This window comes from Numida meleagris, chromosome 5 (genome assembly GCF_002078875.1).
Source record: "Numida meleagris isolate 19003 breed g44 Domestic line chromosome 5, NumMel1.0, whole genome shotgun sequence".
Taxonomy (NCBI): domain Eukaryota; kingdom Metazoa; phylum Chordata; class Aves; order Galliformes; family Numididae; genus Numida; species Numida meleagris.
Genome location: NC_034413.1, coordinates 50,368,825 through 50,395,222, shown reverse-complemented (window position 1 = coordinate 50,395,222; position 26,398 = coordinate 50,368,825). Strand labels below are relative to the sequence as shown.

At 38.3% G+C, this 26,398-nt stretch overlaps 1 protein-coding gene across 11 annotated transcripts in view; it reads right to left on the bottom strand.

Annotated features, from left to right (window-relative positions):
• The window catches only part of LNPK (lunapark, ER junction formation factor), a 38,661-nt gene extending 12,484 nt beyond the window's left edge, over window positions 1–26,177 (bottom strand). For 2 of the 11 annotated variants that reach the window (XM_021398898.1, XM_021398907.1), the window contains exons 1-9: window positions 25,348–25,398; window positions 21,714–21,795; window positions 20,528–20,572; window positions 19,297–19,484; window positions 16,125–16,183; window positions 13,468–13,508; window positions 7,122–7,202; window positions 6,984–7,035; window positions 2,401–2,625 (exon numbers count right to left, since the gene is read on the bottom strand). In XM_021398898.1, the coding sequence (XP_021254573.1) occupies window positions 2,401–2,625; window positions 6,984–7,035; window positions 7,122–7,202; window positions 13,468–13,508; window positions 16,125–16,183; window positions 19,297–19,484; window positions 20,528–20,572; window positions 21,714–21,740 (718 nt within the window). In that variant the 5' untranslated portion in view covers window positions 21,741–21,795; window positions 25,348–25,398. The other 9 variants (XM_021398904.1, XM_021398908.1, XM_021398899.1 and 6 more) reach the window with 8 other exon arrangements.

Here is a 26,398-nt window from a genome sequence, read left to right as displayed (position 1 = left end):
TCACCTGAGGAACATGAACATCCACAAGTCTATGGGTCCCAATGAGATGTATCCCAGAGTCCTGAGGGAATTAGCTGATGTAGTCACCAAGTCACTCTCAACGATACTTGAAAAGTTGCGGCAAACAGGTTAAGTAAAAGGCAACATCACACTTGTTTTTAACAAGGGTAAAAAGGATGACCCCAGGAACTACCAACCTGTCAATCTCACCTCTGTGCCAGGAAAAATCATGGAGCAAATGCTCCTGGAAGCTCTGCTAAGGCACATGGAGACAGGGAGGCGATACAGGAGAACGAGCATGGCTTCACCAAGGGAAAATCCTGCTTGACCAATCTAGTAGTCTTTTATGATTGTGTCTCTGCATCAATGGACAAGGGAAGAGCCACTGATGTCATCCATCTAGACTTCAACACAAATGCCTTTGACACAGTACCCCACAACATCCTTCTCTCCAAATTGGAAAGATAAGGATTTGATGGTTAGACCATTCAACGGACAAAGAACTTGCTGCAGGATCGAGTCCAGAGAGCGATGATCAATGGCTCAACATCTGGATAGAGATCAGTGACAAGTGGTGTCCCACAGCAGTCAGTGCTGGGACCGACACTAATATCTTCATCAGTGACATCAGCAGTGGGGTTGAGGGCACCCTCAGCAAATTTGCTGATGACTCCAAGCTGCGGGGTGCAGTCAACACACCAGAGGGATGGGACGCCATCCAGAGGGATCTAGACAGGCTTGAACAGTGGGCCCAGGGCAACCTCATGAGGTTCAACAAATTCAAGTGCAAGGTCTTGCACCTGGGTCAAGGCAACCCTCACTACCAATACAAGCTAGTGGGTGAAAGAACTGAGTGTAGCCCTGCCAAAAAACCTGGGGGTACTGATGGATGGCAAGCTGGATGTGAGCAGGCAACGTGCCCTTGCAGCCCAGAAAGCCAACCATACCCTTGAATGCATGAAAAGAAGCGTGGCCAGCAGGTCAAAGGAGGTGATCCTGCCCCTCTACTCTGCACCGGTGAGGCCTCGCCTGGAGTACTGCATCCAGACATAGAGTCCTCAGTACAGGAGGGATACAGACATATTGCAGCGCATCCAGAGGAGGGCGACAAAAATGACCCAGGGACTGGAACACCCCTCCTATGAGGACAGGCTGAAAGAGCTGGGGCTGTTCAGTCTGGAGAAGAGAAGTCTCCAAGGTGACCTGTGAGTAGCCTTTCAATATCTAAAGGAGAGCTACAGGAAAGAAGGAGACAGACTCTTTAGCAGATCTGTGGTGACAGAACAAAAGAAAATGGTTTCAATCTCAAAGAGGGTAGATTTAGTTTGGCTATAAGGAAAAAGTCTTTTACAGTGAGAGTGGTGAGGCACTGGAACAGGTTGCCCAGAGATGCGGTGGATGCCCCGTCCCTGGAGACTTTCAAGGTGAGGCCGGATAAGGCCCTGGGCAACCTGATCTAGCTGTGGTGTCCCTGTTCACTGCAGGGGAGTTGGACTACATGGCCTTTAAAGGTCCCTTCCAACTCCAAGGATTCTATGATTCTATTTTTGCGATCGCAGTCTTATCTTTCATTGTCTTGGGATCCAGCTTGCCAAATATCCTGCAACAAATGGATACCTTGGAACTACCCTCTACTGCTTCACCTTCAGTGAACAGAACAAAGTCTCTCCTTCTCTCAAAATCTCCCAAATTTTAGCACTCTTCCTGAACCAAACTGCACATGTTCCATTTGATTAAGTCCATCTCATCACAACAGGAAACCAGAAACAAGGAAAAACACTTTCACGATATGAAACCAAGTTTTAAGGAGCATTCATTTCTACAAGATTTTGACCTGTTGGTAAACTTCTGACTATTGCACCAAACCAACAGGCAATTTTAGAAAAAAATCCAGCCACAACAGACAATTTTTCTAGCATATTTGGTATTTCATACTTAAAATTTATGAATATAGATTGCCTGAGTATACCTCCTGGAGTAAAAATTTAAATAAATGTCAAGATGCATGTTAAAAAAATATGTGCAGGGTTTAGTGAGAAACATGAATGTATTCGGAAAGCGTTCTTGTCTATACCTGATTTATATAACTATAGAGTTCTTCTAAACTAAGAACATAAAAAGGTATGCTATATTGTTGACTACAGAATACTGCAAAGTTTTATTGCCATTTAAACAAAGAAGCCATAACAGTTAAATGAGCTCAGGCAATAGGTTTCAGCATCAAGAGGTGCCAGCTGTAAAGAGTTATGGCTAATTGAATATGGAACTCCTGCTTAATCAGATAACTGCTCTGCAATTTCCAAATGAAATGCCATTTCCATACTGTCTGAAAATGGCCTATTTTATTGGTAACCAGAGAAAACAATATAAACTGTAAATAAGAGTAAGCATTCTGTTTACCCATTCCAGGCACTGAAGTAGCTGGGGATCCAGGGTGCCTTGGTAGAACATTTGACTGCGAGGGTGGCACAGCCATTCTTTCTGGTGGTCCACTAAGAGCAGATGCATCCCTCTGCAGATTAGGAGACGGTATTACCGGAAGAAGCGATTTTGGAGAGCCTTGTTTAGGAGTAGCAGGTGTGGGTGTAGAAGCATTTCTTTGAGCTGCAGTCCTCTGACGAATTTCTGACAAGATATGTGCATACTTATTTTAACATCTAGCATTATAAGCAAAAAATAAGTATATCAATATCACTCATCTGCTATTCTAATCAGCCAGAAATAACTGAGTCAAATAAAACCAGAAAGGTCTACAACCAAAGATTGCCAGCTGAATGGCTGAGTATATCATAGAAATAAAGCCTGCACAGAATGCTATGTTTTTAATAGTAATGATCATTACCTGTATACTTGGGGTAAAAAACTTCCAGAAGAAAATTAGTAGATGCCTACCTTATAATTTTGTATTCTAAGGCAGAAAGTTGGACAGATAAGCAGATAGGTTCAAACCAGAAAGCACAGATAGAACCAACTACAGTTTTACTCTATGATTTAAACACGCTTCCAAGCATTTAGTTTTCCATGGGAATAAGAACTATTCAGTCACTGCCTAAAATATCCAGGATAAGTATCCAGTGCTATTCAGAAACTTTCAGATTAGATAATTTCAGATTATATAAATGAAAATTCTAGAACGACAACAAAACATCACACAACTAACCTTAAACAGGTAATACGGTTTTGTTCACTCTTTTCAATAAATGTACCAACAAGTCACATGTTTGGATTGTCACAAAGCAGGAAAACTCTCTGCTGCATTGTTCACTTTTACTTTTTTCTCAATCCACAGCCATAAAGTTACTATGAAAAACTTTACATGTTTCTTCATCTCCTCTTATATGAAGATAAAGTTCTCATTAACAAGAATAGGAATATCATCCCAGTAATACATTATGGGTTGGATATTTTATCAAGTCGTGAAAATTTGAAGTTCCATTACATTTACATACAAGTTCATTCACTAAAGTAAGCCAGGATCAGTGACCAGGAACAGCAACCACTTAACTATTGCTCATCCTATCTACATCTTACCACCTCCAAAGAACCTTTGAAATACTTTAAGAAATTAAATTGAAATTGATCCTCACTTCAGGACTCCAGACATTAACGTTGTTAACACACAACGGCTTAAACTAAAAACTACGCCCCCAGAATGCCTACACCTGAGGGTACAGTAGCCTCCAGAATTAATTTCTAGCACCCAGAATATTTTGATTGAACTGGCTTAACTTATCTGTACAAAAAAAAAGAATTTAACATTTGTTTTGGACTTTAAACTCATCTCCCTGAGTTTCAAGATTAGAGAGTTTTTAATTGCTGACTTTCTGACAGGCCAGAGAGTGTCAGCTCCTAGCAGGTCCCAGGCAAGTCCATTAGCAACTGTTTGGCCACAGGGAGACGGGTGTGCTTAAGCCTGAAGGAGTGACCTCTGTACCTGGGAATTAGAACACTACCACACTAAGCTTTTGTATGTACTATGGGAATGGTGAGCACGTAACATGAGCTTATACTAGCCAAGGAAGAGTTGCTATCACTGGAGCGTTAGGTCAAACAAAAGTTCAGTTGGTCAACTGCCAACACCTAGTGCTATGAAATTGCAATATGTAGGCTATATTCTTGCCTACTGATCTGTCCATATAAATAGCATTAGTATATACCAGAAGGAAGAAAAGATTATCATCCACAGTCAGAAGGCTGCAACCTAAGGCTTACTAAAAATCTATATAGCTCAGTTTCCTACTAAACAGAACACACTATTAGCTTCTCCTTCCATGCCATTATGTGCATTGCTGCATTAACTGACACTTATCTTCCAGTTTAGATCACCTAACGAGCATGAAGATTCTGTATGCTTTTTATTTGGTGTCAGCAAGTAAAATTTGTCCCCTCGTTTAAACTCTTAAGAATCCAGATAACAGGGTAAATTGGTGAGGTAGTTGCAAAAATTCCTTAAAGGTTTCCTTGGTAACATGTTCCTATTTTCATAACTAATCCTGTGTCAAAAATCGACTTTTAATTGAGAATTCATTATGATGTACATCACCACTGACATTGAGAGTTTTTTGTGAGAGATTTTACTAGTGACATTTCCAATTAACCTGGACTAGAATAACTACCCTCTTCATTTACTCATTTGCAACTCTGAAAAATTCTGCCCAACAAGTATAATTCATCTATCAATAATACATTGCACATTTATTATGAACCTCTTATAAACTTCCAGGTTTCCATCATTAAAGTCCCACAAGTTAATTGAGTAAAGTGTCCATTTTGTCTCTATTCTAACAATGTATAGCAACTGCTGAAGTAGATTGAATGAAGTTTTGCAGTTTTTAAACTCCCTCCCCCATAAATGATTTCTTTGCTTCTGCAAATTAACTGTATGAAGACAGATGAGTAACTTGAAAATGGACCTTTTATCCTTCGGGTGCACAAAAGTTCAAATTCTACAGTTACTGGTACGTATTGTTCAGCGCCAGTGTAGAATATCTTTATTAAGATATTGCTACTGGTGAGAGAGCTGTATCTTTCATGTTTACAAGAAGAAGTATTTTATTTCTCCTTCACTTCAAAACTCCTTGATTTTTGTACATTGCTCTTAAAATATCTGGAGCATAATCCCAGTCAATATATAGTTCACAAATTTGTTGGCTTTAGTGATAAAGATGAACCAAGAATTTCTTTATCCTCTTGGTGTCTGTACCCAACCCACAGCTTGCAACCATCTGTTATTGCATTATTTTTAATTCAGGTCATGCAGTGATCTCAATTAGAATAGAGCTCTGCTAACAGCTGTATCAGCACACTGAAGGGAACAGGTAGCAACAATAGGATATTACTGTTTATATTTTTTCCCCACTTACCCTATTTTCTTCATATGGACAGAGTACTCATTAACTCCACCCTCAAAACATCTAATAGATAAAATTGCACTTCAGTTTTCAAATTCCCTTCCTTCTGAATTTCCAGGATTTTCTAATACCAAATCTCAAGATTAATATGAATCATTTGTTAAAATGACAATTACTTAACAAGCATCTCAAAAATCACAAAAACTTCAAGAAGGGCTAAGCGAATGATGAAGCTGCTGAGTGGCTTTCTGAGAGTTAACTACTATGTAAAGCTGATTGATAAAAATCTCTCAACTAAATAATTTGTTAGACGTGTGAGTTTCTATTTCAATCGCAAGTTAAAAACATACTAACTAACCTTTCATCATTTGCCACATACAACTTTAAGTCCAATCTGATTGGTCATTATCCATTCAGTGCTTAAGATAATAAGTTCTGCTCCCTGACCAGCTTGTCTCCAAACTGAGACAAGAGGAGTCTAAGGAAGTATAAATGTTAACTTATCAGCTATTTTATTAATTTCAAAATCACAAATTCTACTGTTTATTACATACATGAAATTATACCATAACCACATTAAGGTTCCATGTAGTTAGAGTAAGTTAAGTTAGATTCTGTTCTGTGCAGTGTATTTGTTTGGGGCAGATACTTAGTGTGAAAAACAATACGATAACACTTTTGATATCTAAAAATTGAATGAATGAATTACTGCACATACAAAAAACAGGCTATTAAAAAAATAAGTCTCCCCAGTTTCAGAAGATAAAGCCAAACAGCATAAATACAAGCGCTGCGTACCTACCAAAACCAGCATTTCAAGAGTGAAAAATGAAAGAAATACAGGCTTGTTTATTTCAAATCCCTCTCACAAGAATTAGACAAAAGTTTAGAGTTCTCATATGTGCTCTGCAACAGTGTTTCTTTCATGGAAAATTATGTACATCAGCTGCTGCAGTTTACTTTGAGCATGAGCCCCCACAGGTCTGAGTTGGCTGAAACAACAAATTATTCTTTACACTTTTTCGAAACAAATTTTTGTAGGGAAGTCATCTTCATTAACATTATACCAGGAGGCCTTTAGACTGAAAATGCTGTTAATACGGTACAAGTACAGCATGTTATACTCAACTTTAAGAAAAATCCAAGTATATTTTGTTTGTGTCAGACTAGTAAAGTTCATTTTTAGCATCTACATAATACCATTTCTGCACTAGCTTTGAGTTAGGTCTACTCATCTGCCTTAGAAAAGTAATTTAAGTGCTGCCTTATGAAATGTCTGACTGGACAAATACCGTAGCACAACTGGAAAGTTAAGTAAAGGAACGCCGTATAAGATTTCACAGCCACTTAATATTCAAACAAAACAAGTGTGTGACACGAGAACTTGATTTTAACGCATCAATATTTAATGTTGATGTTAACATTGTCTAGAAGAGCAACAGTATTTACTAATAGAGCCATTGTATGAAAAAATAAAGAACATCCACAGGCATAGTCTAATAAACAGTCTATTAACCCTAAATAAAGGTCAATCAATCTATGAATTTTATTATAGAGAGACTTCCAAGAGTAGAAATTGCAATGAATGATGAGCATCTCTGCTAAAGAGCAGCCGTTTTACAGGGCTATTACCTTGTCCAGGTCTTGGGGTTGCAGATGTTCCAGCAGATGGCAGTTCAGCCTCCTGCCAATTAATTATAAATAACATTATCTGAGTGTACAGCTCCATGGTACCCTTTACATTAAATCAGTATCAATAAAGATTCTTACCTTTGCATTTGATTCGGGATCAAACCTTTCAAGAATTAGTTTAGCAGTCTTGTATGTTTCCTTCTCCATCACTTCCTCAAGCTGGAAACAAAAGGTTCCACATATCAAAACAGAATTCTTTCAGCATTTTCTTCACACACTCCTATTTACAATCAACATACAGAAGTTAGCAAATTGTCAAGCTCTACCCAATGAGCCATGTTCAGATGTAACTCACATAACACGTTCAGATAACTGCAGATTTGGTGCACACAATGGATATGAAATTTTCCTTCCAAAAGTTTAGCAACTCTAACGGGCTACTTGTATTTAACAGCTTTATTGCAAGGAAACACCAAATATTGCTAATTGTTTACATATAATGAGGAGAATAATTACATGCACCAACTTCAATAATGGAATGTGCAAAAATCTATCAGCCATCATTATTGGAAGTTATTAGACATGACAAGCAAATGACAGGCAATTCCTTAGATTTATTTCCTCATAGCACTTAATGCTATTAATTTAAGGAAGGTCGTTAGCCAAGTGCTTTACAGAATAAAGTCTCTGTGCCAATTAACTGCTGTCAGCATCGATTTTAGATTATTTATTAGCAGAAGCAATTAGCTTGCTGCAAATGCTGTGAAAACTCACTAACTAGAGAACAGCCATGGAATTTGCTCAAATGACTTTAAAGGCTAGAACTCCATCTTTACAGCAATTCAAACTGCTTTTCAGAAAAAAGGGAACATATTAAGAATTTAAATAAAAAAATTCACTGAGAACTATTCATACTTTAGGGAGTGTAATTAAAGCACTTCATTACTACAGCGTTTTATTTACAATGCACTCAAGTGGCTTTATAGCTAATACATGGGCTTAATTAAAAAAGTAATCACTAGTAAAGTATCATTTTAGTGGTTAACAGTCAACATCAGAAGAAGCTTAACTTTTGAACAGATAGCTGAATTTATGACAAATAGCAAATATATATAGAAATTATAATGCATTTTACAGTATCTTAAGCAGACCTTTTCTCTTAGATATGCTGACTAATGGCCACGTTCAGCTAAAAGTGGTCTTATTTGTTTGTTTGTTAAATTTGCTGTTGGCATAAGCTGCAAAACTGAAAAGGTCAGTGGTCAAAAAATTACGTTCCCTCAAAGTCATTTATCACTGCTAAAATAACAAATGGTGCACATTAACATGACTTTTAGGCAAGTATCTCACTAGTGAGAAACTAAGATCTCAGCCTTTCTGTGTATACAGTCCTTGCATTGCTTTTACCGTTAGAGAAACCTCAGAACCACAAATAGACCTCAGAAGATAAATAAATTCCACTCCATTTAACATATACACAGTACCCATTTAACAGCTCACTCCTACACAAACTACCAGAAGTTCAAGGCAAGGAATACTACACAAGCTGCTAATTAAGGACTGCTGAAACAAAAAGGGAACAAATAGGGAAGTAAAAAAAATAATAAATTTCCTAAATTTTTATTTCTGCAGGACTTTGGAGTAAACCCACTAACTTATAAAAGAAATGCCACACAGTGTGCAGTAAGATCAGAATTAAGAGTCTAATAGGAAAAGTAAAGCATTTACTGCTCATAAAAGTGCAAACCACAAGGCAATCCTTCACACGAAGGGGTGATGTTAGCAAGGGAAAGTGAGGTAACATTAATTATCAGTGTCTATATCCAGCCCCCAAACCAAAAGGAAGAGCCCCGAGACACTTGACATAAATAATCACATAACGCATGCATTTGTCTTCACAGCAACACAGGAAAATGAGAACAGCTAAGCAAGATGAGTTCTAGGTAAAGAAAAAGCAGAACACTCCACCATCACTTGAAACTTCCTTATCACAAGATTCAGATGTCACAGTCATCCTCATGTTATCAAGTTATAGGATAATCCAATAATTTATTCTTTGTATTTTGAAGTTTATATGTAGCTTTATAAATCCAGTAAAGCTGAAACTTAATGAGAACTCACACCGACAACCAAGCTTTTACAGAATTCTTGAAAACTTCTAAAAATTGTCAAGATTTCTATAAGCACACTCTCAAATCCCATGGGTTCACTTCTATTTTCCTGAATTCAGCTAAATTTGGCTGGCAATACCTAAAGTAGTAGTAAGGAGGTCAAACTTCCCCTATTGCTAGAGCAGATTAGTATAATGACTAGAAGCAAATAACAGCTTGAGTGTATAAGCTTGGAATACTATAAGTTTACATGACAGAAGAAACTTGCTTGTGCACTACCACGAATTCATTTATAAAAGCAAATCAAACAACTGACTTCTGGATTATTCACTAGTTCGAAACAACCCCAGAAAAGGTTTACCTAGTGCTGACCAATGGCTTAAAAACACCAAATTGCTCTACAGTTCTACTCTTCTCCATAATACCCTTCTCTGAGATTCAATTTTTTTTTCCCCACAAAAGTATTCTCCACCTCCTGCCAAAAGAAAATTCACAGTTATCAAGATAAAATGCTGAGTTACCAGAACTACGGGTGAATTCACTATAAAATACCACCCTAATCATGGATTTTCAAACTAACTCACAGAATTAGCCACATCTTAATAAAGCAGCATGGTCATGTACCACTTCCCCTCTCATGAATAATTGCATGGAGTGCCTCCTTTCCAAATGGCAACCAAAAAGAATGCCTGCAGAAACTGCATCAGTTGCCCATATTGAAAAGTAACATGAGTAACATATTTTAAGCATCTTGTAAATGTGATTTAGCAACTGGAAATTTGAAGTATTAGCATGGTGCAAGCTACTTAATCGCCATGCTATCTTGCAAGTTCTTAAACTGAATTACTTGGGACGTCAAACCTCACTATGGAGAAGTACTTCTCTACATTTACGCAAAGCTGAAGATTAATTTCAATCTACAGTATAAGATTTGCAAGCACACACAAAAGTAACTTTAAAATAGAAAATGATTTAAGCCACAATAGTAACAGTAACTGTTTTGTATGAACACTGCAACACATCTACAAGAAACACACCTTGATCATTCATCGACAGAATTAATTCTTAGTCACACAAAGCTTCGTATTACGAGTTTGCAGTACTCTAACATATACTGGGTAGACATGGCTGGGCTCACACAATGGTCAGTATTTACTATGCTATCTTAGCAACTCCGTCCTCAGGCTAAGAATTATCCCATCTTTAAGACCGCTACTCCAGGTAAAGTCACTGTTAATTCCCACTTGTAGCAGCTTAATACATGTCCGGTGCCCTTGCTTTCAATCTGCTTAACCCTCTGAACTTACTTATCTAAACACATTCAGACTTAAGGGTTGACAACTTCATTAACTGATGAAGAACTAAGGCCAAAGTGACAGTTACAGTATCACATGCACAGAGTATCCCTTATGATCAACAATAGAAAAGCTGCATCTTGAAGTACTGCCTTGATTATAGCTAACACACTCAATTCTTACCCCCATACCACGAAGAATCACAATATGTTTTAGACCACTAAGGAAACGATACTGTAAGGACTCAACCCTGTGCAAAGTATTATGCACTCCGTGTACTTTGTCTCAACAGACAATATTAATGAGTATTTCAAGAAGAAATATGTTTCTCAGATATTTCACCCACATTACAACCCACGCAATTATGCTACCGAAGACTGAACTCTTCTGAGAAGAACTGAAGGGTCCATTTGACAGCTCACATGGCACAACCACCAGGGATTTCCATCTAACAGGTGAGGAGCTTACTCTGTTGTGGGCACCCTTTGGAATTTAGGGAGCATCACTAAGGAAAAGACAGACCACAGGCCAGTAAAACTCAAGTACTGTAACACTTCTCAAAAGGCCAACTGTCTAAAGTTTCTCTAGCAATCAGGTAGCTGAGCTTCAATAAAGTGAAAAACCATAGCTGTTGTGACAGGCTTACAGTGCCTAGACAATCTGCATTACAAATAAACAGGAAATAAATAATTTATGTATTCCAATGGTGTTTGAAGATCACTATGTTAAAACTTCAATAACTATTTCTATTAGCAAATACATTGCTTAATTAGAATCCTACAAAAATATAATTTTGTCCCTCTCCATTCCCATTATTTTGTTTGAATGTTTTTGGTTGGTTGGTTGGTTTTTTCCTTGTTTTCATTTCTTTGTTTAACTACAAAGTAGGTATTGCTACAGGTACTTGTCGATACAGATGGGAATAAGAAAATTATCACAAAACCAAAACTAGATCTGAACATTATCAAAAAAAATCACATTATTACGTAATTCTTATATTATGCAATTTTAATAGCATTTTTATCTAAAATACAAATTCTAGTCATACCTCGTTACCTGCATCCATTTTCAGCTCATTTCAACACAGTAGGATTCAAGTTTAATTAAATACCTTTAAAATATGACAAAACTTCTAAGAAAATCTTCTCAGTCAAAAATACCAACAACACACCAATTCAATAGGCTATATATAGTAGGTGCCTTGCACCACACCAATTTCAATAGACTACAGGTGCCTTGCTAGGAAGCAAGCACCCACAAGCTCAGGAGATAATCACAGACTTTTTATTGCCTTCAGACTGAAAAACAGTTGAGCTAAAGCTCTACTTAGACGTTTGTCCTCAGTGATTACAGGATGGCACTTCTGCTGTTGTTTTGACTTTTTTTTTTTACATTATATATTTTACATATGCAAAGTCAAGATATTTACATCATATTTCAGTGGCATCAATTCCAAGTAAAAAAAATTCCCCTTTTTTTTCTCCTGACTAATCTACCTGATTTTGTCTGATCTAAAGAGAAAAGCCAAGAAACCCACACACAAGTTCAGCATGACTATTTCTTCAACAGTATGAAAACTGTGATCACAGAAAGCCATTTATTTAAATGAAATGAGAGATTTACACTCAAGACTCCAAAGGCTCTTTTGTTCTCCATTGAGCTTTTCCTGTTCTCAGAAATTTCTCTTCAAAACAACTCAATAACTGTGTAAATTGGACAGATTAATTTTGGTTATTGTTTTCATAAAGTAAGATTAAAAATATAGCTGTCATATTCATTTATTTCATTCCTACAAAATTTAAGCATCTCCAACCCTTTTTTATGACCTCTCCAGCCAAAGGACACTTCCATTTAATAGATTCCTTAAAATAAAGATTAGCAGATATAAATTAGCAAATCCTCTTTACTAAAGGACAATGGCATAAGTAGGTTACAGTTTAACGTACCATTTTTACATTTACTAAGTACTTCCACCCAAGTGGAAGATCAGTGAATTCTGTTTGCCTTGAGAAGGCCATACGGTTTCAGACATTTATCATACACCTTTCTAGTAGCTTTGCTGTGGGTTTTCCGTTAATTTAGCTACTAGAACAAACAACCTAGAAGGCACAAGGTAAACACTTGGAAAAAAACATTAACAACAGAGGCATATAATGCAACTTCAGGAGGATGTTTTGGGGGTAGGGACTGCATTTGTGTTTTGTTGTTGGTTGGTTGGAGGTCTTTTGGTTTTTTCTTAAGTTTTGCCCTTAAAGACTTGAGATGAAGCCACACGGTTTCTTCATAGAGTGACTAGCCAGAGATGAAACAGCTTGCAGTGTTATGAACTTTGCACAAACAGTGCAAGTTATCCAAGACTCTGAAGCTTTTCCATTCAAAATTTGTTTCAAGATCAAGTGTGGATCCATCTGATACAAAGACCTGGCATACACCTGTTTCATACGGTTAACTCATCCACACAGCTCACAAAAATAGACAGTCTGGAGATAACCACTGGAACCAATACAAGACAGTATACATTTTCAAGAGGAAAGAAGGTAATGGAAGAAAAATATGGTATTAAAATAGGATGGAAAATAAGTGGTGAAGTATTTGAGATACAAACAATCTGTTATTTGATGACAAAGTGAATCCAGACGAAAGTCATTTTTGCTATGCACAAACAAGAAATTAAATGACAGTATCCATTAAAAATTCAGTTGGACTCTACGTTCTTGAATCAGTGTATCTACTGCTTTATAATCCTAAAGTAACAAATAGTCAGCAATAAGCAGTTTAAAGAACACGTTTTTATTTTTTTTACTAAATCACCTCACAGATCTAGCAACAATAAAACAGGAGTTTTAATTTAAACTACAAGGAGAGAATTTATTCTCATTCGCAAGCAGCCCAGTACTACTGTGTGGCAGGAGTACTAGAAAACACATGAAAACAGAGCAATGCTAATAGCTTCCCCCTCTCCCTCTCCCTTGCCTCCCTCTGCTTTTCATCTATGTATCATCATCAAGCTGAACTTGGAGAGACGCAAAAACATTTCAGTGGGCCACAACAACTATTTTTTCTTTAAGTTTTACTTACTATTTTTTTCTTTTGAGATTTTAAATCTTCCAGCGCATCATCTAAAAGAAAAACATTATACATCAGTTTTCACATATAAGAGAATTTCAGCACCCTCTGAACACTGAATTTGCCCTGTACGATCAAAGTTTACTGACCACAACCAAACCTACGCCAGTAAACTTTGCAAAAAAAAAAAACACAAAATTGTATGTGAAAATAAATTATCTTAAACCCTGAAATTGCTCATAAATTATAACTCACTTATCATTTTACAGTTGTAACTATTTAAAAAGTTTTATGTACCATTTCCTCATTAAGGGAACCAATTCTAGCTAGTGCCCTGCTTTGACCTACATTAAAATTGCTACAACAATGGACCAAATGCACTTAATCTCAGCAGTCAAACTACAGAAAAAAAACACTTGAAGTCCAAGTATTAATATATCTGAGTATCAGATTTACTGGCTTCAATATTTCATGTAAGCCTCTTACACACGCTAGTTCCAAATGCTGGATGAATTTTGAGCTTCAAATCTGAATCTATTTCACCTTTCCAATACTTTGAGACTACAGAAGAAAAAAAAGTTTCGTAGGCTAAGCAGGTCACTTTACTACTAAATATAAGAGACTTTGCTACTAGTAATAAGTGCAGCACTTAACCTCTTATCTCTAGAAGGAACAGAAAGGAAAGGTCAAATGCAATGGGATTCTCCTTAAAGTCAGTGCTTACAGCTTGGCAGTCATGAAAAACTCACTGCAATAAACCATCACATAGTACAGAAGGTATTTTCTTGGTAACATCAGTTTTCCACTATATACTTCATATCAAGAAGAACTTAACACACACAAAAACCTGTTTAAAACTCTTCCCCTTCCTCAATATTACTGGACACTAGCAGTTCACTTGTAAGATATCATGGTTTTTACCCATTTTTTAGTTTTCCAAAGAAAGTATAAAGCTAAAAGAAACAAGATCAATATCAAATGTAATACATACTTTTATTTGTATACACACATTTGCATTTATCTATGTATATTTATTAGGAACATTAAACACTTTTGAAAAGTTATTCCAAGAAATAACTTTAAGGAACACATAACAGAACTTTCCCAGAATGTAAGAATCAATGTCATAAGCCATTGTACTGAAGGTAAAAAACACTAGAACCTGACACGTACAAAATTCTGAAGTTGAATGCTAAGAAAGAATAACTATTACCAACACTTATCAGTACAAGAGATAGAACTTAGAGCAAGATCTACTTAGTGCCAGGCCAAATCAAAGACAATAAACAATTCCAGGAATTACTTATCTTCAAATAAACAAACTAATGCACCTCCATCCACCAAATTTGATATTTATTTTAGAACAACCCCTCAGGTAGCTCTGCATAGATTAACAGCTTGCACTGTAATGCGGTATGGGATCAGGCAGTCAAACAAATAGGAGTGCCAGTCATTAACAATTACTTAAGAAACAGAGGCTGCATTTGGTACCCGACCACCTAGAACATCTCTGAGTACAGCCACTCACAAAGCAGTACAATAAGTTTATAGAGGGGGCATTTCTTTCTTTACCTCTTCCTTTGACAAGTGTCTCATGCTTGCCCCTTCCAAGGTGGACAAATGGCAATTACTGGAAAGCACTCTCAAGAAACCAATATATCTTATCTTAATTAAGCCTACTGAAAAAGAATTCATACCAGAGAAGTCAATATCTGCAAGATACCTCATTTATTTTCTCTACGCTTTGGGATAGATCAGCCTAAATCTTCCTCAACAGCTGTCTGACTAACCTATCTTAAAAACTGAAATTCCCTAATCTCTCTATACCACCCATCCTCCTTGTGTTTCACTAGGAATTTTCCTCATTCAGAGCATAGCTCCCAAAACTGGTATAGCTATCCAATGTAGACTTTCACAATATTAAATTACTATTTCTAATGAATCATGTGTTATACTAATTTACCCCAAAATAAAAGACCATACTTGAGCCACTCAGTTGCCAGATCTCTTCCCATTGCATTTTTTCCTGCAACTCTTGCACTGTGTATTTTCTCTTTTCTAAATAGAAGACTTCCAATTTTTAGGTGAAATATTTGCATGTACTTTAGCAACTACACACACATGTATTTGAACAACAGCATTTTTATTTTATTTCTTAAGCTATATGATACCCATTTTTTCCTTAGTTCTCAAAAAAAAAAGCCACCTATCTCCTTATACACCCAGGTGAGCATAAGCATATTTTGGAGAACTTGGTGGAGTGAAAGCCATCTTGACAAATAAATTTAACACCTGCTAAACATCTCTTCTACTTAAAGATGACAGATTAGGACTTGCAAGAATACTTGCAAAATGCAAGTATTAAAAAATCACTCCTATTATTTTTCTTTTTCCTTTCTCCTTTTCTCTGCTTCATTTTATTCCATTACACTTTCAAACGTCCAAAGAGGGGAGAAAGTTACCATCATATCATAAGCAAAGTGAGAGATTAAGCAGTTTCCTTAATATTCTCTACAGAGTTCTGGTGGAAACAACAGTGAAGCTAACGCTACCCATTTTAACATCAAGAGGCTATTGCTGGAAGCACCAAATTGTCCAAAATATTCACTTTCTCACAGCAAGCACCATTCCCAACTAGCTCCATACACTAAAAAAGACAAAATACTTACTATTCCTTTCTGTCCTTTTGGAAAAGAAAAAAATGAGCAGTGTTCTTATAAACCAGATTCTTTAAAACAGAAAGAAGAGTTATATTAATTACAATATTACAGTAATCATTTCCAAAGTCATTTAGCAAAGCAGACAGTTCACACAGAAGACTTACCACATGAGATTTAGTTCTGCAAATACAAAGAACAAATCTTCAAACAATATTTAAGCAGGGAGCTATAAATGAAACTACTATATTGCCAACAAGGCATCAACATTAGTCTAAATAAAATCCAACTGGAATAATAGTTAATAAAATACTACTATGGGTAGAAATACTAAGGAAGCAGTAATAGTAATGACACTGCTTGCTAAAATGCTCAGTGAGAATTCTTGGAAATTCAAGGTATATGCAGCTAGCTGAAAACTACTTATTCATTGCTTCTTGTTTGATAAATTTATGAAGCAAGTTATCCAAAAAACAAGTCTACCAGACAAGTCCCAAAATTAAGACACAGGAGGTTTGTAGAAAGAATTCAATAACAATAAAAGGCAAGAGATACAGCTATTGTGTAAATGCTCTCCCAAACAAAGGTAACTGTCCTGACTCCTATTGATTTTACAGAGCTCTGAATCCAGTCACATTCTGTACAGTTTCAGCTGACTTAGCCCAAACAATGCAGCAGCTTTATCTGCGCTCAAGATAAAATTACTGACCTATGTCTGTTTTACATTTGAAAGGTTTCCCTACAATCCTTAAGACTTTTTTTAAAAACTAAGAATTGTTTATAATTATGATAAAGTAGCAATGATTCAGTTAAGCAAAAAAAAAAACACATCCTAAAGGCTAGAAACATTCTCTCAATAATAACTAGCATAGGAAAGCAAGCAAAATAATGCAAGATTTTAAAAATACTTTTGAGTAATACATAAGCACATATTTTGTATTTATATAACGGCTACTCAGTTTTAAATGCCTTTAAGCAGCAATAACAAAACATGGTTTAGATAAGTCAGACAAGGAAAATGGAATGTGAAAGTAACATATCCAAGGTAAGAGAAACAAGCTTAACTGTTCCACTTCCAAAAGTGTACTGTAATGTCTTAAGAATACAGACAGCTTTGTCTCTTAACAATGTAAGATACTTCTTCCCATGAAGTAAGACAACTATGTTACACGGGCATTACTTCTCTATTTTATCTATGCTTACTACAGAAAAGTCTTTTCCTACCTATAGTTGTATCCTAAGCAAACACATATGGTAGGATTTCATGAAATCGAAGATTCATGAAACTTTGAAGTCAGAAAACAGACCTTTTCATACAAATATAACAAGTTTAAAATGAAAAACAGTACTATGAGAATTAGGGCAAGATGAAATAGTTTTCATTTAAATTAGATTCTATTTCAAGAATCTCTCCCTAAAATGCAAAACTTCTCAGCTGTATCAACACACATTTAAAATTGATCCTAGCAGTTAACTCACTCTACCAGTAACACACCAAGACTGAGGGAATGACCTAAGGCAGAAACAAGCTGGTGACTGACTGCAAGTGGAAAAGGCAGACATACTCCAGTTTGATTAGGTCTTTAAAAAAAAAAATCTCTAAAGCTATTGCTGGGTGACGCCTCCTGACTGAGAGGAAAGATAAGTTGGCAGTTGTTTGCCACTCATATGCGTCAAAAAAACTGAAGGGTAACAGCTTAATAGAAAAAAAAAAATCAGATGAACTGTCACAAATGATAAAAAAAAGTCTAGCTCTGACCTTGTAGTCTAATTCAAGAATCCCACTATTCCAAAAAAAAAAGTGAAGCAACAATTGGGAAAACAAACTAGGGAAAGTCTAAAGTGAAAATTCACACGAGAGCACAGTCATAAATTTTTCATTTCTATCACAGTCAAGAGAAGTTTCCTTCTCTACATACTTTCATTGGTAGCATAAGCAAGCTTTACATGCTGACAAGAAAAGTTGTTCAATTCATTGTATTCAAGAATCCAAACAATTCATATTGCTGTCAAAGATTAATTTGTGCTTTAATTTACAAATTAATTCTTTCCAGAAAAGACAGCACTACCCATCTATCTCCTCCACGGGATTCCATAACAGCAACATATTACTACATTACACATAACATGATATAACATACGGAGAATAACTTCATGCATCTTTTAACGTGTTATGTTATGTGTTATCCACACTAATTGATCTTGCAGATCCCTAAATATATACATTTGACTCTTCCTTTCAAGTCTAGAGCTAGAGCACTGGCAAATCAGGTTTCCACACAACTGTGCTGTACAAATATAGACAGTATTTATCGTGTTCACCTGAGATGATGTAAATTCATATGATGTAAATCAGTAAATGCACTGTACAATCTGTTTGCTAGGAAAATTGCTCAGAAGACTGATTCTCCTCACTGATGGCTGGGGCAAGGAGGGAAGGAGTGAAGGCACTGCTTGGTGAGGTGGGAACTCAATTTTTTTTGTTTTTAAACAGAAGAAAGTCAACTTAGAAAACAAGTCACTCATGAAGACAAACAGCCAATCGTGTGGAAAAGAGGAGACGACAATTCTCTCCCCTAGTCACATTCAAAGACTTTCGTTATTTTCTACTTAAATATTAAAAGAACTTATGGGGGAAAAACAGTTATTCACATAAAATTGATCCTCAGCCTATTTAGGCTGACAATCTTTCACATCACTTCAGTATTAACATTCAGCTAACATCTAAAATTCAGTTTTTCCATTCAGTCTTGAACTTTTCCCTCCAATTTTACGTGGTTCATTTCACATACAGGCAAAATACTTTGTGTCACTTCCATCTAGTAGTGTTACTTTCCCAAAATGGCAGCAGAAATAAAACCCAAGATAGCGTAATATAAACAGAAGAGGACTAGCCTTGCTCAGGTACAGCTCTCTCTCTAGCTCTGGTATAATTTTGGTAAGACAAGCAACTTCAGATGCTAACATCTTTTGATGTTAAGACTTAATTCAATACTAAATCCAGACCCAAGAGAAACATTTCCCTTAAAGAAAGTGTCTGTCTAAATACTTGGATTTGAAAAGAAAATGTTAAGCAAGTTATCACAATCAAAGATCATTAAAAACAAACCCAAACCCCTGCCACAAAGTATTTTCCATCTCCTTCTATCAAAGGGACAACCATCAGAAAAAAAAATTTACTTACATCAGAGGAAATGCAAAAAATGGAAGTGTCATAAAAAACCTTGCTGTCCATTCATCAGGGAGACACCACAAATATACAATTAAGCAGGTGGCAAGATAAAGAAGTGAAGAGTAGAAGAGTAGCCTTCCAACCCATAGTTTCTGTAGTCTCTGATTTTTTTCTCTGAATTCTTCTAATGTCTGTATTTCCTATAAAAAAATAGGTTCAACTTTATTAATGAAATGTACCTGTGGTTTTTATTAAGCCATGTTTAAGTGATTGCTAAAATTAGCCATATCAATGTGATATCTGCATAGAAAAAGTTAAGCATATTTTTGATAAATGACTTTATTTACCCAGATATAACTTTCATAGCATAAATATGCCATAGGGCTATACTGATAAGGGCCACTTGCACTGTATTAGCACTGACATGTCCCTACCGGGCAGAGCTATTGAAAGTGATTACTTTTTCCTGTATAGCGTTTTAGCGTATTTGGGACAAATGGAAAATGCCTCATATCTTATGACTGGCTGTCTTTAGGATCACATAAGTCCCTGCCAAGTATATTTTGCATCTTGAAAACCTAAACGATGCTTTTGGCATATTAGTAAGTAATCAAGCTATGCTCTGAAGTGTTACCATTTGATTGCATTTCAAGTGACAACAGAAGTGCTTACACTCAAATTTAAAGGAAAAAGAGAAGTATCAACAGCATATTTCAAACCAGTTAATTTCCTCATACAATACAGACAAGTCCCAAATTCTAGATAAAAATCACAACTGATTAATGAACTGTCTATTCTGTTATCCAGGCTCTGACCTTACTTACTACCACTATAGTTCCTATTTTTGCACTTTAAACCACACATTGAAACTTTCCTAGCGAGCCCGAAAAACAGAACTTTCCTCAAGTGACTTTTCTATAACATGGGAGTTTAATGGTTAGTTACAATAAATTGTGCAGTTATGCTAAGCTCACATTCATACCCGTTCCAGGCTTTCTAAATAAGTGTTTAAACTATAGTTTCTCAGTAATTATTACACAGTGTTTTAGCTGTTTTTGTTTAGTGTTTGGGTTGTTTTTGGAAAAAAATGTAGCAGTCTACATGAAACTCAGAATCTATGACAACCAAAGGGAATAATCAAAACAATTTAAAATTCCATGGCATTATCTTACTTAAAATAAAAGCATGAACAAATAAGACATATTTCCAAACAAAAACAAGTCACTAAGAGGCAAATACATACCTTATCAATTTTTTCTAATACTTCTACGGTAGAAGGCTTTACCTGCTTACAAGGGAAAGAACAAAGACATTAATCTGACTAAAGCAATACACTTTGAGGATTAATGTAGATTAACAGTTTCCTAACAAAAAGACATGTAATAAATTAATATATCATCTATTTTATATAAAGATAATCATCTTTCCTACTTTAATAGTGACAAATATAGAAGGCACTAACGCATCGCTGTCTTACAGTTCTCATGACTATTGACTGAAGGCTCCATTCCTACACCACAGAAGATGAAAACCTACGTATGCATGGTAACGATGGGTATGTGGGCAGGAAGCAAAACAAGAAGTGAACTGATGAGTGGGAAGAAGAGGTAAAATTAAGAAAATATAGACAAGAAGCCTCAACCTAAGAACTTTTAAGCTTTTTACCAATACTCATTGCACACAAAGATACACTCTAAATAAATCATAATCAACTGCAAGTAAGCATTCTCATCTCCAGTAAAATTCCCCTTAGGAACAACCTGGAATCCACTCTCTAAGAATCTTGCCTAATTTCTGAGAAGTAGGAAGGTACTAATTATCCTCCCAAACCCACTGGACCACAAATGTGAAGACTAAGGCTGATACAAAAATCACTGTAGAATCAGGAAGTCTTCCCCCCCCCACTAAGCTGAACTGACAATTTTAACTACACTCTCACCTTTAAATGATTTTTTTACTCTAAAAACATAGGAAGATGTAAACCCAGACTCAACAACTCACACCTGCTAGTAAAAAGAGTAGTCAAAAGTTTCATGACTTCCGCAAACTCATTATCTAATTCAACAATAAATTAGCCAATAAAAATAGTTAGGAAGAAAGATCTGTACAAGAAGCTACCGATTTTTTTTTTTAACATAGAATGAGATTCTGAATGTATCCACTTTGACTGAGCATAGGTACTAATCCTTAAAGTTACAGATACTGCTGTATCTATCCTGATAGAGTACTACAAAACCCTTCAGAGTCAAAACAGTAATTTTGTAACCAAATCAAACCCTGCCAGGTCTGGTACTGCAAAGGAAATAAAGCTTCGGCGTTAACTTTCAACCAGCATTAAAGCCAACATATAGACATTAAGAATCATTTCCTGGGAACTCCAATCTTCCAAACTAACAAAAGATTATTACACGTTAAAATATTTTACTTACCCTCCATCTTGAAATTAATCCACCCATCTTCTATTGTGGACAAATGTTGGTAGAGCTATTAATCTTCTACAAGAACTCACAGCTAGAAGTAAAGCATTAAGCACATAAGACCAATCTAACAGCATTCGACAAGAGTGATAATGTAGTCTAATATCTAATGAAATCAACTAGTGCATAAAATCACTGTATAGTTACCTACCTCTATGTTATTATAACACCAAGTCTTTGCTTCATAGGCCCTCTTGTAGGTCTGTTTATCAGCCTTAATGTGGACAACTTTACTTATACCTTGTAAGTATTGAAACAGAGGGGAACCCTCAAAAACAGAGGCACAAAATAACCACTAACAAGCCAAAATCCTCCAGCACAGACAAAAAAAATGTTTTAGAACTTATTAAGCAGGATTATTTACAAAACTGATTTCCAGTTAATTCCTCAGCTGCTCACAAGCTCAACTCTCGATGCTCCTTTTCAGTTGACACTCCCAACATACACAATTAACATCCTATTATTCATGAGAAAGAGCTTTTCTTCCGCAGATTTCCTTCCTTTTCACACTCATCAACAAGAACTTTCCAGATACTATTATTATTCTTCCTTCGTATGATCAGTTTTAGGTTCAAAGCAGGCAACAGAGATTTCACATGCTCTTGGAAAGCACTACATAGGCAGGTGCTCCCTGAACACAACACAGGGCAGTCACCAGCGCACTAAACGGCCCTAAAAGCAATTCCAGGTGTGCAAAAGTAGTTCAGTCTACACAAATCCAGAACCCATGAACAGCACTAATGTAAGAAGCTGGGCCTAGGTTCCTGAAATAGAAGTGTTGCAGCCTTCCAACAGTAAGTAGGTGGAATAAATGGACTTGGAACCTTAGGATGACAGAATTTCTCTCCAATCTGGAATGAAAGAGTAGAACAAAACAAAAAAAAAAAAAAACAAAGCACTGCCCAGCGAGGAAGAAATAAGTGATTATTAGTTTGTTTATTAAGTTACTTTTGGCCAAAGATCGAAAGATAAAGAAATCTCATCTCAGTCCAAAGTTGTTCTGAGCTGTCTGAGACCATCAGAACAAATTAATACAATACAGGATACACACTACTCACTAATGCTACTGTATTACAGTCACCTCTTCACCTTGTAAGAGAGCCAAGGACTTCAGAACCCAGAACTGTAGGCACTATGATTTTGAAAATCCATCCTTGAAGATAAGCAAATCTGTATTTGAAACGCAGCCAAAACGAAGCTAGAACAGATGGACACATGAGCTCTGCTGTTGCCAAATTACTAGCACAGAGCGGGTGAGCTACAGAAAAAGCACTATTACCCCTTGGTCTTCCGCATAAATTCTCCAAACAACCACTATTACAGTAACTCCCCTCAGTAAAACAGCAACATTTCCACTTTTCAACATTCAATACTACTGTTCTTTAACACTAAAAATTTTACACCATTCTAATTTTTCCAGGTACGTGTAGATCGACTTTGACAGGCACCGAGTAGATCTGAGATGACACTATCTTCACAAGTACTTCCACGTTGAGATAGCGTCATTATTGTGAAACAACACGAATGCTGCTGACTAGCCAGTTAAGAAGCCTGTAAACCAAGCACGTGGTTCCCAAACCCAGTTTGCTTCAATAACACTGCCACTGGTGCTAGGAGCACAGGCAGCTCTTTTAAGCCCACGTGGCCTTTGGGGGCCATTTTCCTTCACACTACCATTGGAGAACCTCTGGCACTGAACATTTAGAGGGCCCTGTGAGCAAAGATTATTCATGAGCCATCGGTGTTGCAGACCTCTGTCAATAACACATTCATAGTGGTATCTATCCATATGTCTTTCAAACTATCCAGCAAATACCTGGAAGGGAAACAGGTTTGGCAAGTGTCATCACACGCATAATTTTATATGAACCACAAGAGCGACAGGCTTTATGGATACTGCCCTGTGAGTCAGTAATATTATCAAAACCCTCCTCCAAAGAGGATTAGGGCTAGTGAATTCACATTTACAATTTAGTCACTTAATCCTTAGTTACCAGATGGACAATTTTCTGTGTTTACTATGGACCACTTCAGAAACTTTCCTTCCTCGTTCTCCTTCAGAAGAATGCACTTCCTCAACACAGAGCTGCTTTTCTCGCTCACTAAGCACTGCTGCAATTGGACTCAATTCCACACACATTACCACTGATTTAATGTACAAATAAGATAGCTGAATCCTAGGCTTTAAAAAAAAAATCAACAGTACAAGTGTTGTGAAAATAACATAGAAGCTCATGAAAATGCTATTATTGATTTCTATTACTTAAGTCTCAAAAAAAAAACTCTTCTACCCAAAAATACGCAACTTAACTAGGAAAAAGCAGACATGCCTCAGAAGGACTGCTGGAGCAGAAAAGGCTTTTCTTTTAAAAGAGGGTGGATCACGCACAATTACAGAAGTCACCCACCAACCTACTCATCCAGAGGGAGAAAACTGCTTGATGATCTCATGACACCTTACCAAGTTACACAGTCAGGCAGACTGCCTCCCATAGCTAGCAACACAAGCACCACTCCATTTCAGAGCTAGCATAGGGTCCAAACAACACCAGGTACCCACAGAGCTCCCCTTACAAAAGGCCCAAAATCATGCAGAATGTCATTTCCTCTTTCAAATTTCTTCAAGCTAAGTTCAAAGAAGTTTTAAGATTAAAAAGCTCTCCAGAAATTAAAATCCCCAACGTAAATGTTAAGAAATAACACGCTGAAGTTCATGACTAAATTAACATCAAACCAAGTCATACTGAAAGGAAGGAAGACTCAGAAAGTTGCAGCCAGGACTCTGCATACTGACACGCAGACATTGCACCCCGAAGGGAAGGGGAGTGCCACTTAAATCGGGTATTCTACAAGCCTACTAATTTGTTCCTGCATAGACTTCATCAGGTGCTCACCATCACACCCAGGGATGGAAGTGCCACCTCCAAACTGCGTGTCCAGGTCTGCTCACTCGGTTTCCACTCGGAGCCCAGGCTCCTGCACAGCTCGCTGGCCTCAGAGCCCCACAGCCAGCAGAAGCAGCTCCAAACACCTCAGACAGGTGAACGTAAACCAAGAGCATCACCTGCCACGCACTGCTTCCTGCCTTGCTACCTCTGTTAGAGCGAGACACTGAGTTTTGTTCGTTTCGAGCTTCATTGCCATCTGCTTGGGAGCACCCCAAGGTGCCGCGCTTCTCCTTAACTGAAAAGGAGCGCGCTTGCCCAGAAGGACACGGAGCACGGGGCGGCGGCCCGGGCGCTGCTCAAAGCCCAGCCGTGCCCTGGAGCCGCTGAGAAGCGCTCCGCGCCCCCATAGCGAGCCCGGGGCCGGACAGCGCGGGGCGTGCGGCAGCTCCGTCCCAGCCCCCCGCCCGCTGCCACGGGGAAGCCCCACGTCCTCCTCCTCCCGCCCGCGGTTCCTCTTCCGAGCCTGCGCCGCCGCGCTCCCCAGGGGCCGCCGGCTGTCAACGGGCGAGGGGAGGGCGGGGGCCGTGCCGGCGGCTCCCGGCCGGGCGCGCGGGAAGCGCCGGGCGCCCCGTCCGCCCCTCAGGCGAGCGAGTCCCCGCCGCGGAGCCGGGCCAGGCGCTCCTCCCCGCCTCACGTACCTGCCGCGCGCCGGGCCGCGCATCCCGCCGCCGCCCGCCGAAGGAGAGGCCGGCCGCCCCGGCGGCGCTCCCATCAGCCCCCGCGCGGCCCCGGCAGCCAATCAGCGCCGCGCCGCCGAGGGGCGCGCTGCAGCGGGGGAGGGGAGCGGTCGCCGTGTGGCGGTTGTAGGCTGCGCTCGGCTTTCCGCGCTGATACAGCCGGTGCGGCGGAGGCCCAGAAGCGCGGAGCGCTGCTGCGTTTGCTGTCGCAGCTGCTCAGGTTCCCCACTTAGGAGTTTTACAACTATGGCTGTGCAGAGCTGCGAAAGAAAGGTGGTAGTTCCTTCGGGGGGGAAATTCGTATGCAGAAGCCGTGCGCCTTCAGCTGACCCCCGCACTGCTGAGCTCGCTGCATCTAACCATGTAGCATATCGTGGCCTGTGTTTTTTTCTCGTTCGGATTAGCTGACCTCGGGAGGCAGAGAAGCGCCTGCACAGCCCCGTGTTCACACCGCTGCCGAGGGATCAGGGAGAGAATAGGAAGCATGAGAGTAAGAAAGCTCGCGGGTCAGGTTAACAGGCAGCTTAGTAAGTGAGGGAATGAAATAAAAGTGGTACAAAGGAGATCACTCACCGCCTCCCACAAGCAGATCGATGCCCAGCCAGTCTCCAAGCGATGTCTACCTGGAAGACAAAGTCTCTCACCTTCTGCTACCCCAGTTCTATTGCTGAGCGTGACATTCTCCGGCATGGAGCATCCCTTCAGCCGGTTCGGGCCAGCTACCCCATGTGCTCTCCTACCTTCTTGCCTGCCGCAGCCTTCTCACTGAGGGGGCAGAGTGAGAAAAAAGAAAGATGTGCGAGCGCTGTTCAGCAATAGCCAAAACACTGGTGTGTTATCAACGCTTCTGTAGTCAAAAAATCCAAAACACAGTAACATGGAGGCTGCTGGGACAAAAAATATCTCCACCCCAGCCAGATGCAGTGCACCAATTTTAAATGTTACAGAAAATAAAAAAAGGTTGGAGGAAGACAAGACATCCCAGTTACTTTTCAAGTGACTGGTCAGCTTT